At 38.8% G+C, this 12,109-nt stretch overlaps 1 protein-coding gene across 2 annotated transcripts in view; it reads left to right on the top strand.

The window, feature by feature from the left end:
• Positions 1-12,109, top strand: part of Parp9 (poly(ADP-ribose) polymerase family member 9) — a 39,888-nt gene that overhangs the window by 8,845 nt on the left and 18,934 nt on the right. For both annotated transcript variants that reach the window (XM_077795351.1, XM_077795352.1), the window contains exons 5-7: positions 1,849-2,070; positions 4,254-4,472; positions 10,641-10,698. In XM_077795351.1, coding sequence (XP_077651477.1) covers positions 1,849-2,070; positions 4,254-4,472; positions 10,641-10,698 — 499 coding nt within the window. The remainder of the gene's footprint in view (positions 1-1,848; positions 2,071-4,253; positions 4,473-10,640; positions 10,699-12,109) is intronic.

Raw genomic sequence — 12,109 nt, 5'->3', positions numbered from 1 at the left:
GTTTATTGGGCACAAAGGCCAGGGCCCTCTGAGGGAGTTGAGGAAGTCAGAGAAAGAGCAAATCTAAGTGGTTCTGGGCTAATGCAGCTCCACTTCTAGGCAGAGAGCACCTAAGGAAGAGCATCATGACTTTCTCCTCTCTTGCAGTCCCAGAGCCTGATCTGTGCATGGATCTAGGTGTTCAGTACATTAATGATGGATAAGTGGAAGGGCAGTAAGAGCAAGAACTTCAACAGAAGAAGAGAAGAAATACAAGGCTGCATTCTTTTTTTTTTTTTTTTTTTTGACTGGGGATCGAATGCAGGGGTGCTTAACCACTGAACGACATCCCCAACCCAACCCTTTTTTTGTATTTTATTCAGAGACAGAGTCTCACTGAGTTCCTTAGGGCCTCGCTAAGTTGATGAGGCTGGTTTTGAACTCGTGATCCTGCTGCCTCAGTCTCCCAAGCCATTGGGATTATAGGCATGTGCTACCACACCCAGCCAAGGCTGTATTCTTTAATTTCAGTGATGTCTCTTAGGGTCACAATCAAATCGACTTAACCACTAGTGAAACAAATACCACCTATTATCTACAAGAAAATTAGAATAAAGACCAAGGGGACTATATGATTTGAGAAGGTATTAAAACACCAATTCAAAATTAAAAGGAAAGCATCCTAGTTGAATAACTTATCCCATTAACTGAAATTTTAGTGCATTTATTTATTGCCAGTGGCATTAGAAACCTTAAAAAATTTAAAAGGATGCCAATGCCCCCAAATGGCAAATTTTGATTGCACTCTCAAAAGTAAAACACTTGTTAACATTTATGAGAAGTATCTAAGTTACCCCCAAAGAGAACCAAAGATGTCAGATGATTAGAGGCTTTGGTAGAGGAGAGGACGCAACCCTTTAGCACAGATCTGAGAACTAAGAGATGAAATTATTTAAATACCACATATATGTATAGTCTTTTTCCAAAAAGATAGATCAAAGACTGGTAAAAAATGATTGGCTGTAGGATGAGGGAGTGTGTGGTTCTGGAGATCTCACCCAGAAGGAATCCTGCTTTTCATTGCAGATCTTTTTGCTTCATTTGCACTTTCTTTAACCATGTATTACTTATCTTAAAACAAAAACATTAGGTAGAATTTTCCTAAGAAAATTAATTTCTTCTCTGTTTAAAACAAACAACAACAACAAAAAAAAAAAACCTACACAGAAATAGCAAAAAGTGATAGTGGTACAGCAGAGAAGGAAACTATTTATTGATACAACTTAAAAAAAACACACACACACAAGGGGGGCTGGGATTGTGGCTCAGCGGTAGAGGGCTCGCTTAGAACGGGCGGGACCCGGGTTCGATCCTCAGCATCACATAAAAATAAAGGCGTTGTGTTGTGCCCATCTACACCTAAAAAATAGATATTAAAATAAAGCACAAGGAATGCTCAGAATCTAGAAACATAAAAGGTGTAATGCAGCAAGAAGCTAATAGATATTTACAATAAGAATCATTTCATCTATTTCTGTACTTAATTTTTGAATAGGACAGAGAGTTTCATGGCAATTAAATGATTGCTCCTTGGAAATAAGAGTTTCTAACCATTATTAAATGAATTTTTGTAGATTTGGGATCCTCAAAAAACATTTGGAAGGGCCTGGGGTTGTAACTCAGTAGCAAAGTGTTTGCCTAGCATGTGTGAAGCACTGGGTTCAATTCTCCACCCTGCATATAAGTAAATAAAGGTCCATTGACAGTTAAAAAATATTTTTTAAAAAATCATTTTTAAAAGCTTTTCTGGGAAATGAAGATTTAAATTAGGGATTTAACAATGAATCCTATGCTTTCTTCCCTTTTCAGACAGATGTAATTGTTAATTCTGTAACCCCACCATGTCTCAGAGTGGGACCTGTGTCAACATCAATTCTACAACGGGCAGGAGATGAAATGGAATGGGAATTCTGTAAAAAAGTATCTCAACAGTTTTCAGATTCCCAGTTGGTACTGGTCACAGAAGGATTTAAACTGCCCTGTAAATACGTATTCCATGTTCTGTGGAATCCAGCACAACCTGCATCTTTGGTAAGTTCAGAATAGATTAACCTTTATGCAGCTCCATGGTCTAACCAACCTGTTAAATTTCCATTGTTTCATTACATTCATGAAATCTTGTCAAGTGTTTATGGCCCACATTTGAAGCCTGAAATGTTACCTAACCCTTGGCTAAATTTTAAGTAAGCATATTGCAAATGGACACTGAAACACAGAGCTTCCTCATCCTATTCACCCATTAACCTCACCGTACTCAGTGACCCTGTAGACTTTTCCTAAGCAGGCACGGTGTTCACTTCTCCATATTTTCCTCTATGGATTAAATTCCAGGAGGAGCTGGGATTTCCCTTCTAGCACCACTCCAGTCAAATCTATTACCTGTAGTCTCTTCCTACCTGTGCTGGTGGTGGACATTGGCTCTCTAGCTACTTTGTCTCCTAAGGCCCAAAACATATAAGCTTTAAAAAATAGGGAAAGCCACTCAGATACGGAAAGAGAGAAGTTTAATCCCTTCTACCTTTGTTTATCTTTTTTTCTGCAACATTTCTTGCCCTCTTATGGCTAGACAGCTCTCTCGTCCCAAATTGGTCCTTAGTCTTTCAGGTCCTCCTTTCCACAAACAAACCTCTGTCACAGTAGTTCAATATAATGTTGAAAAGTTGATAGACGTTTAAGTCTGCCAAAAGTATTAGTACTGTTACCACTGTTGACCGGTGACGAGTTCTTGCTCCCCGATGTTGAAGAATAACACCAAAGAAGCACGCCGAGGCAAGGTCAGAGTAGAGATTAGAAATTTATTAAAGGACAGAAGAAAAGACTTCTCCCGGAGGAAGAAGGGGACCCAGAAGGTGGAATCCGTGGAAGTGCAGTTGTCTCCCCTTTTTATAGTTCTTTCAGTGATGGAATGTAGGTTGGAAGGCCCGAGGGATGGGACACAGGTGGACATAATTATCATCTTTTGGGATGGGATTATCACTTCTCTGAGATGGGCTATCTCCAGATCTGTTGGGGCTGTTGGTTAATACTTCTTCCAGGTGGACTTTGGCCTAGGGCCTTTTCGGAACTTCATTAACATTCCATGAGTTGTCCTGTTTTCCCCGAGTCATTCCCAGCATGGCCTCCATTTTAGATTTCACTCGGTATTAGACCCAATTTACCTAACTACACTGACTACCTAACTTTAAATCTGGCTTCAGTACTTCTCCAGGAGAAATCATATAATAGATCCCAGTGATATTGAATAAATGTTGCTTTTTTTCTTTTAATCTCTATCTCCTTTATTAAACTTCTAAGAGCTCTTTATGCAGACGTGGAAGTGGCAGGTGAGCAGAGCAAACTGATAGTTGAGTCTCTGACCTGGGAAGATGGGCAAGGCTACATAAACCAGCAGAAATCAGTACCCAAATGTCTTGAATAGCCCACAGTGGCCCAATTATTCAGTTTCTTAGTCCTTTCATTTCTCATTAGCTAACCTTATAGCTGTAGTGGAATCTCTATGGATGGGGCCTATCCTGCCCTCAGAGTGAAGCCAGATTTAAAGTTAGGTAGTCAGTGTAGTTAGGTAAATCGGGTCTAATATCGAGTGAAATCTAAAATGGAGGCCATGCTGGGAATGACTCAGGGAAAACAGGACAACTCATGGAATGTTAATAAAGTTCTGAAAAGGCCCTAGGCCAAAGTCCACCTGGAAGAAATGTTAATGAACAGCCCCCAACAGATTTGAAGACAGCCCATCCCAAAGAAATGTTAATGAAGCCCAGGATACAGCCCCCAACAGATTTGGAGATAGCCCATCCCAAAGAAATGTTAATGAACAGCAAACTTGACTCGGAAATGCCCAGATTACTTCTTTGGCTCACCTGTGTCCCAACCCTTCCCACCTACATTCCATCACCAAACCTGTAAAAGGGGAACACATTGCCCGCTAACTGGATTCCACCTTTTGGGTCCCCTTCTTCCTCCGGGAGAAGTCTTTTCTTCTGTCCTTTAATAAATTTCTAATCTCTACTCTGACCTTGCCTCGGCGTGCTTCTTTGGTGTTATTCTTCAACATCGGGGAGCAAGAACTCGTCACCGGTCAACAGCGGTAACAAGAGGAGGCATAGACATGATCCTTGGTAGAGGTTGGCATTGTAAAATATGAACAGAACCAAGGAATAAGTGAAGTCTTACTTTTGACTCAGAGTGATTTTAGATTTATGTTTCTCTTACAGATATTGAAAAATGCAATGAAGCAATGTTTGGAAGAATGCCTCAAGCCAAATATAACTTCCATTTCCTTTCCTGCCCTTGGGTCTGGAAACATTGGTATTGGGAAGGATACAGTAGCAGAACTTATGTTTAATGAAGTTTTAGTATTTGCTAAAGAGCATTTGAAAAAACAACTAACTGTAAGGTTTGTGATTTTTCCAAAAGATCTGGAGACATATAAGGTGAGTTAATATCTTAGAAATGTCCTACAGGGGCTGGGGATGTGGCTCAGGCGGTAGCGCGCTCGCCTGGCATGCGTGTGGCCCGGGTTCCATCCTCAGCACCACATACAAAACAAAGATGTTGTGTCCGCCGAAAACTAAACAATAAATATTAAATATTAAAATTCTCTCTCTCTCTCTCTCTCTCTCTCTCTCTCTCTCTGTCCTAAAAAAAAAAAAAAAAAAAAAAAGAAATGTCCTACAGTTTGTCAGGCATAGTGAGGCACATCTATAATGCTAGGAACTGAGAGTCTGAGGCAGGTGGATCACAAATTCCAGGCCATCCAGCATAACTTAGTGAGACCCTGTCTCAAAAAATAAAAAGGGCTGGGAATGTACCAGCCCTGGTAGAGTGATCCTGGGTTCAATCCCTAGTACTGAAAATTTTTTAATAATGTGAAGGAAGAATAAAAAGGAATAAGAAACAGCTACTTAAAATAGATTTTCTAGATATGGGTTTTGGATTCTGCCTGTAACCAACATTCAAGTGAGGCTTCCCAGGAGTGTGTCTGAGTTTTGGATAGAAGGAGCTTGCTCAGTGCCTGGTAGAGAGTGGTTGTGGACCTTAGTTTTCTGTTTCTCTCTCCATTTCCTGGCCTGTTCCCCTTGTGTAGTGGCATACTTGTTCCAGCTTGCTCTTTCTTGGAACAATTGTAAAGGTTCTTATTCCTTCTTCTGCCCAATCATAAAAGGAGATTTGTAGCATTTGCTAATTTCCATGGCTTAAGCCATCAGTGTGATACCACTACAGGTCAGGTTGGAATTGATGTTCCCAGTGGATGCTTATGAGCCAGTGTAAGCCACTCCTGTTCACTACTGTGCCTCCTCCACAGCTCCCTGGCAGAATTGTGGCAAATGACCCAGTGAAGTAGCTCACCTTTTTGACAAAATGAATCCTGTGCTTTGAATAAAGACTGACAGTTTCCTTCATGCAGAGGACTATTACTGGGCCTACACAGGTACCCTGAGAACTCTCCGCGGTTCCACATGAAGCACTATACCCTTGCAAGGGGAATTAAGCACATTTAGAAAAGAAGATTCGTTCTCTTCAACATACAAATAGAATTGTACTTGGCAGTTCAAGGAAAGTGAAAAGATCAAACACAGACTGAGGGCTCCCCTTGAGGCTAAGCATAACAATTGCCATCATACATTGGTCTGCCAGACACAGTGCTAAGCAGAAGCTGTCTCATTACATTCACCCCATGATAGTGTGATGAAGCCACTATTAGCATTTCCATTTCACAGATGGGAAAACAACTCTGGGGTTAATATGCTCACAGCTAGTAAAGGGGCTAAACCAAGATTCCAACTTGGGTCTGTTTGTTTGCCCCCAAAGCCTGTGTTCTGAACCACAAACCAAATATTTGAGAAATATATAATATGTCTTTCAGTTTTATAACTCAATGGAGAGGATTCTCTTATCCAATAGTTTACATTATATAGTGACCATTCACCATTTCTCCAGGCTTTTTCAACATTAACACCTACATAATATCCACATAGAATTATGAGGCGTGTGCATGCATTTATTTCCACCTGTGGCTTTCTGATAAGCTCCTCTTTTCTTCCTAAATAAGTTTTACAGTGAGAGATGTGTGTATAGAAAGATCAATGACAACATACAAAGGTCCTCATGAGGATGTTACTTGATAGGGTCCCTGTATTCCAGAAAATGGATTTGTCAGACACTTAGGCCTGACTTAATCTACACCTAACTCACAATAAAGTGATACCCATTTTCACATACTTATATTTTTTCAATTCAGAACTGAAGTGAAGAAGTAGTTCCCAGCTGACTAGAGTACTTGTGTTCATCAGTGTTTCATGATGGTAAGAGTCTTGGGTAGAGCTGAGTATCTATAAAAGGCAACGGATGGTTATTTAACAAATATTTATTGAATATTTACCTTGTGCCAGGCATTGTGTCTCAGAATAAGGAACCCTTTTTTGAACACATTACTGACATCTCCCAGATAAGGTGTTGGTCACTAGTGGATAGAACTGGAAAAATGCTGCCAAATTCTTGCCATTTGGCTCCACTTTTCCAAGATCCTTGCAGACCATCTGCTTGTCATTCACACATTATTTCTTCAATGTCATCACTAATGATGAAGTTACAGTTTTTCCTTCACATTCAATTCAAAAGTCTTGCCTAATTATTCTTTTTTTAATTTATTCTTTCTAGATATACTTGACAGTGGGATATATTTTGACATATTATACACACATAGAATAAGTATAACTTGTTCCAACTAGGATCCTATTATTGTGGTTGTACATGATGTGGAGTTACATTGGTCATATATTCACATACAAAGATAGGAAAGATATGTCTGATTCATTCTACTGTTTTTCATATTTCCATCCCCTCTCCCTTCCCCTCATTCCTCTTTGTTTAGTCCAATGAACTTCTATTCATTCCTCTCCACCTCCTTATTGTGTGTTGGTACCACATATTAGAGAGAACATTCTACCTTTGGTTTTTTGAGACTGTCTTATTTCACTTAGCATGATATTCTCCAGTTTCATTCATTTACTGGCAAATGCCATAATTTTATTCTTCTCTTTATGAGAATGAGTAATATATACTCCTTTGTGCATATATATATACCACATTCACCTGTGTATATACATAACACATATCTGCTATAGCTTGAATCTGGAATTTCCCTCAGAGGTCAATTTTTTTTTTTTTTGTTGTTGTTGTTGTTTTTTAGAGAGAGAGAGAGAGAGAGAGAGAGAATTTTTTAATATTTATTTTTTAGTTTTCGGTGGACACAACATATTTATTTTTATGTGGTGCTAAGGATCGAACCCAGCGCCCAGTGCATGCCAGGTGAGCGCGCTACCGCTTGAGCCATATCTCCAGCCCTATACTACATTCTTTATCCATTCTCCTGTTGTAGGGAATCTATATTGATTCTATAGCTTGGCTATTGTGAATTGAGCTGCTATAAACATTAAAGTGGCTGCGTCACAGTAGTATGCTGATTTCAAGTTCTTTGGGTATAAACCACGGAGTGGAATAACTGAGTCAAATGGTTGTTTCATTCCAAGTTTTCAAAGGTATCTCAATACTGCTTTCCAGAGTGGTTGCACAAATTTTCAGTCCCATCATATAAATGAACCTTTTTTCCCATATCCTCATCAATATTTATTGTTAGTTGTATTCTTGATAAGTGCCATTCTGATTGGGATGAGGTGGAATCTCAGTATAGTTTTGATTCACATTTTTCTAATTGCTAGAGATGTTGAACATTTTTTAATGTATTTTTTGACCATTCATATTTCTTCTTTTATGAAGTGCCTAGTCAGTTCCTTAACCCATTTATTGACTGGGTTGTTTGTTTGTTTTGGTGTTAAGTTTTTTGAGTTCTTGGTATATTCCGGAGATTAATGCTCTGAGGTGCTGGTGGTAAAGATTTTTTCCAATTCTATAGGCTCTCTGTTCACATTCTTGATTGTTTCCTTTGTGGTGCAGAAACTTTGGTTTGAAACCATCCCGTTTATTGATTTTTGATTTTTCTTCTTGTGCTTTGGGAATCTTATTGAGGAAGTCAGTTCCTAAGCCAACATGGTGGAGAGTTGGACCTACTTTTTCTTCTAGTAGATGCAGGGCCTCTGTCTAATGCCAAGGTCTTGATCCACTTTGAGTTGACTTTTGAACAGGGTGAGAGATAGAGGTTCAATTTCATTCTATTACATGTATTTCCAGTTTTCTCAGTACCATTTGTTGAAGTGGCTCTCTTTTCTCCAATGTATGTTTATATCACCTTTGTCTAGTATGAGATAACTGTATTTACGTTGGTATGACTCTGTGTCTTATATTCTGTTCCATTGGTCTTCATGTCTGTTTTGGCGCCAATACCATGCTGTTTTGTTACCATAGCTCTGTAGGATAATTTAAGGTCTGATATTGTGATGCCTCCTGTGTCACTTTTTTTACTGAGGATTGCTTTGGCTATTCTGGGCCTCTTATTTTCCAAATTAATTTATTTAATGACTGCTTTTTCTATTTCTATAAAGAGCATTATTGGAATTTTAATAGGAGTTGTATTAAATATGTATAGAGCTTTGGGAGTATGGCCCCTTTGACAATATCAATTCTGCCTATCCAATAACATGGGAGGTCTTTCCATCTTCTAAAGTCTTCTTCAATTTCTTTCTTTAGTGTTCTGTAGTTTTCATTGTAGAGATCTTGTACCTCTTTTATTAGATTAATTCCCAAATATTTTATTTTTTTGAGGCTATTGTGAATGGGATAGTTTTCCTGATTTCTCTTTCAGTTGATTCATCATTGGCTTATAGGAATGCAACTGATTTATGGGTGTTGGTTTTATATCCTGCTACTTTGCTGAATTTGTTTATGAGTTCTAGAAGCTTTCTGGTGGAGTTTTTTTAGGTCTTCTAAATATAGAATCATTTCATTGGCTGCCTGATTATTTCTAACCCTATAAATACATTCTGACTTTTAAAATGACCTTCTAGAAAGAGGTGATTTATTTATTCATTTTTGGTATTGGGGATTGAACCCAGGGGCGATTAACTACCAAGTCACATCCCCAGAGCTTTTTAATATATTATTTAGAGACAGGATCTTGCTGAGTTGCTTAGGGCCTCTTTAACTTATTGAGGCTGGTTTTGAACTCAAGACTCTCCTGCCTCAGCCTCCTAAGCCACTGGGATTATAGGGGTGTGCCACCACACCTGACTGGCAGTTCTTATTTGTTTATTTATCAACAGGTAATGTTGGGCTGGGGATGTGGCTCAAGCGGTAGCACGCTCGCCTGGCATGCGTGCGGCCCGGGTTCGATCCTCAGCACCACATACCAACAAAGATGTTGTGTCTGCCGAGAACTAAAAAATAAATATTAAAAAATTCTCTCTCTCTCTCTCTCTCTCTCTCTCTCTCTCTCTCTCCTCTCTCACTCTCTCTTTAAAAACAAACAAACAAACAAAAAAAAACAGGTAATGTACCTTACTTGTTTTATTTCTGAGTTCTTGGATGAGGAGGGTGTTATAACCTCTCCAGGTAACTAAATATGGTAATATCAAGGACTTTTTGCTCTGAAAATAATAGCTGAAATGATCATTTATGAAGAAACTGTCTGGGCTGGATTGTGGCTCAGAGGTGCAGTGCTTGCCTAGCATGTGTGAAGCACTAGGTTTGATCTTCAGCACCACATAAAAATAAATTAATTAATTAAGGTATTGTGTCCATCTACAACTGAAAAAAAATATTTATAAAGATGTCCTATAGAATATAATGCTAAGTGAAGTTAGCCAATCCCAGGAAACCAAATGCCAAATGTTTTCTCTGATATAAGGAGGCTGATTCATAGTAGGGTTAGGAGGAGGAGCATGGGAGGATCAGAAGAACTCTGGTTAGGGCAAAGGGGAGGGAGGGGAAGAGAGGAGGCATGGGTTTAGAAAAGAGGGTGGAATGAGATGGACACAATTACCCTAAGTACATGTAAGAAGACCCAAAGGGTGTAAATGTACTCTGTGTACAACCAGAGATATGAAAAATTGTGCTCTATATGTATAATATGAACTGTAATGCATTTTGCTGTCATCTATAAAAAATTAGAATTAAAAATTAAAAATAAATAAATAAAAATGAATATCTGAAAAAAAGATATCCTATAGATTAAGAAACTTATTGTTAAAACTTAGATGCAAAGCAAAATCTAAACTTTACCTCATTAATAAATAGCACCTTTTCAATAAAGTACTACCCATTGTATCAATTTTGAACAAGAAAGAGTACATATTTACAGCTTTAATTCATGCCTAATATTATAATACTTATAATAAGCAGGAAATGAAGGTCTATTGAATGAATGAATGAATGAATAGGTGATTATTTTTTGCCTTGGAGTATACATTCTTCTTTTTTTTTTTGTACTATATTTGTTTTTCCTTCCTTGTTGTCCCTAGGTGTTCTAATAGAGTATGGTGCTGCACTTGCTGTTCCCTAGGACTTTCCTTTTAGATTTGTGGCAATGGGGATGGGGATTGAGAGGCAGATGAGGTCAAGTGTGTTTGGTACAGATAAAGAGAGATTTTGGTGACAACGACTATATATCCTGCTCATGACTCTCTGCTCTGTTTTGCTTATTGTAGGCTTTCAGTCATGAAATGACAAAGAATTACAAGATGCCGAATTGTAACATTTACAATGGTGAGTAGGAAATTCACAGATCTAGAAGTAGAGTTTCCCATCATAGGTTCATTCTGTTCTTGATCATCTGAACTAATACAGGAAAGGAGAATAAGCCAATAGTTTATTGTGCTCCTACTAGACACCTGACCTGCTTTATACCTGAACTTGATTCTATTTTTGCTTAATCTAATTTCATGATACTGACGGAGAAGTTAAGTTGCAGTAGATAATCCACAGTGGGCTGGGGATGTGGCTCAAGTGGTAGCGTGCTTGCCTGGCATGTTCGGGGCGCTGGGTTCTACCCTCAGCACTACATAAAAATAAAATAAAGATGCTGTGTCCACCGAGAACTAAAAAAAAAAAAAAAAAAAAAAGATAATCCACAGTGTGGGCAGTTCATTTATAAATGTTTGTAATTTTTTCTCATAACAAAGCTGCCCTCCATAAACTGGCTAAGCTAGTAAGACTTTATGTCCCAAATATCTAAATGGGTTACTTATGACTAATTAGAGAAAATGCCTCTGAGTAATACCAGATAAATGGGTTAACTCAACACTATCATGATGGAAACTTTAACACACACACACACACACACACACACACACACACACACACGCACACGCACGCACGCACGGTTGGTGGGGGAGGGGAGGGAGAGGTCCCAACTCTACAGATTCAGATTCAGAAACTTTGAGTGTGGACCAAGCAGATATTTTTTAATGCTCCCTAATAAGTTTTGCAGCTGATTTAGGTTTGGGATCCCTGGATTAAACCAATTCTGGTTGTTAGTGGCAGGCGAGGATTAGCTTTGTCTCATAACTTTATTCCTTCAGTGGAATTTGAGTGAACTGAACAGGAATGTTCAGTGACCCAACAGTTCTAAAATTGAAGAAGGAGGAATTTCAAGGGTTTTGGCCTGGGACTGCTTTTTATCAGCCTATCCATTTGTCTGTAAAATGGTGATGATAATAATTGACTATTGTGAGAATAATTGGAGGTTATGTATGTAAAGATAGTCTGTAAATTACAAAACATTAAACAAATGCCAGGGGAACAAAAGATGAATGGGAAGATGGACATACTTCCCAGGTGGCCCAGAGGAGGAGGAGATTTTTTCTGACTGGGAGGGGTCAAAAATGGCTTCATGGCCAGGAGTGGTAACTTGGGAGGCTGAGGCCAGAGGATCTCAAGTTCAAAGCCAGCCTCAGCAATTTAGGGAGTCCCTAAGCAACTCAATGAGACCCTATCTCTAAATAAAATACAAAAAAGGACTGGGGATGTGGCTCAGTGGTTAAGTACCACTGGGTTCAATCCCCAGTACACAAAAAGAAAAAGAAGAATGGCTTCATGGATAAGAATGGTTCTATATTGAGCTTTGAGGATGGCAAGAGTTTCAATAGCCAGTGTATGTGTGTGGTGGTGGTGAGGG

The sequence above is a fragment of the Urocitellus parryii genome, chromosome 2, assembly GCF_045843805.1.
Source record: "Urocitellus parryii isolate mUroPar1 chromosome 2, mUroPar1.hap1, whole genome shotgun sequence".
Lineage (NCBI taxonomy): Eukaryota > Metazoa > Chordata > Mammalia > Rodentia > Sciuridae > Urocitellus > Urocitellus parryii.
Note: the sequence above shows the minus strand (reverse complement) of the source record. Positions and strands in the feature narration are given on the sequence as shown.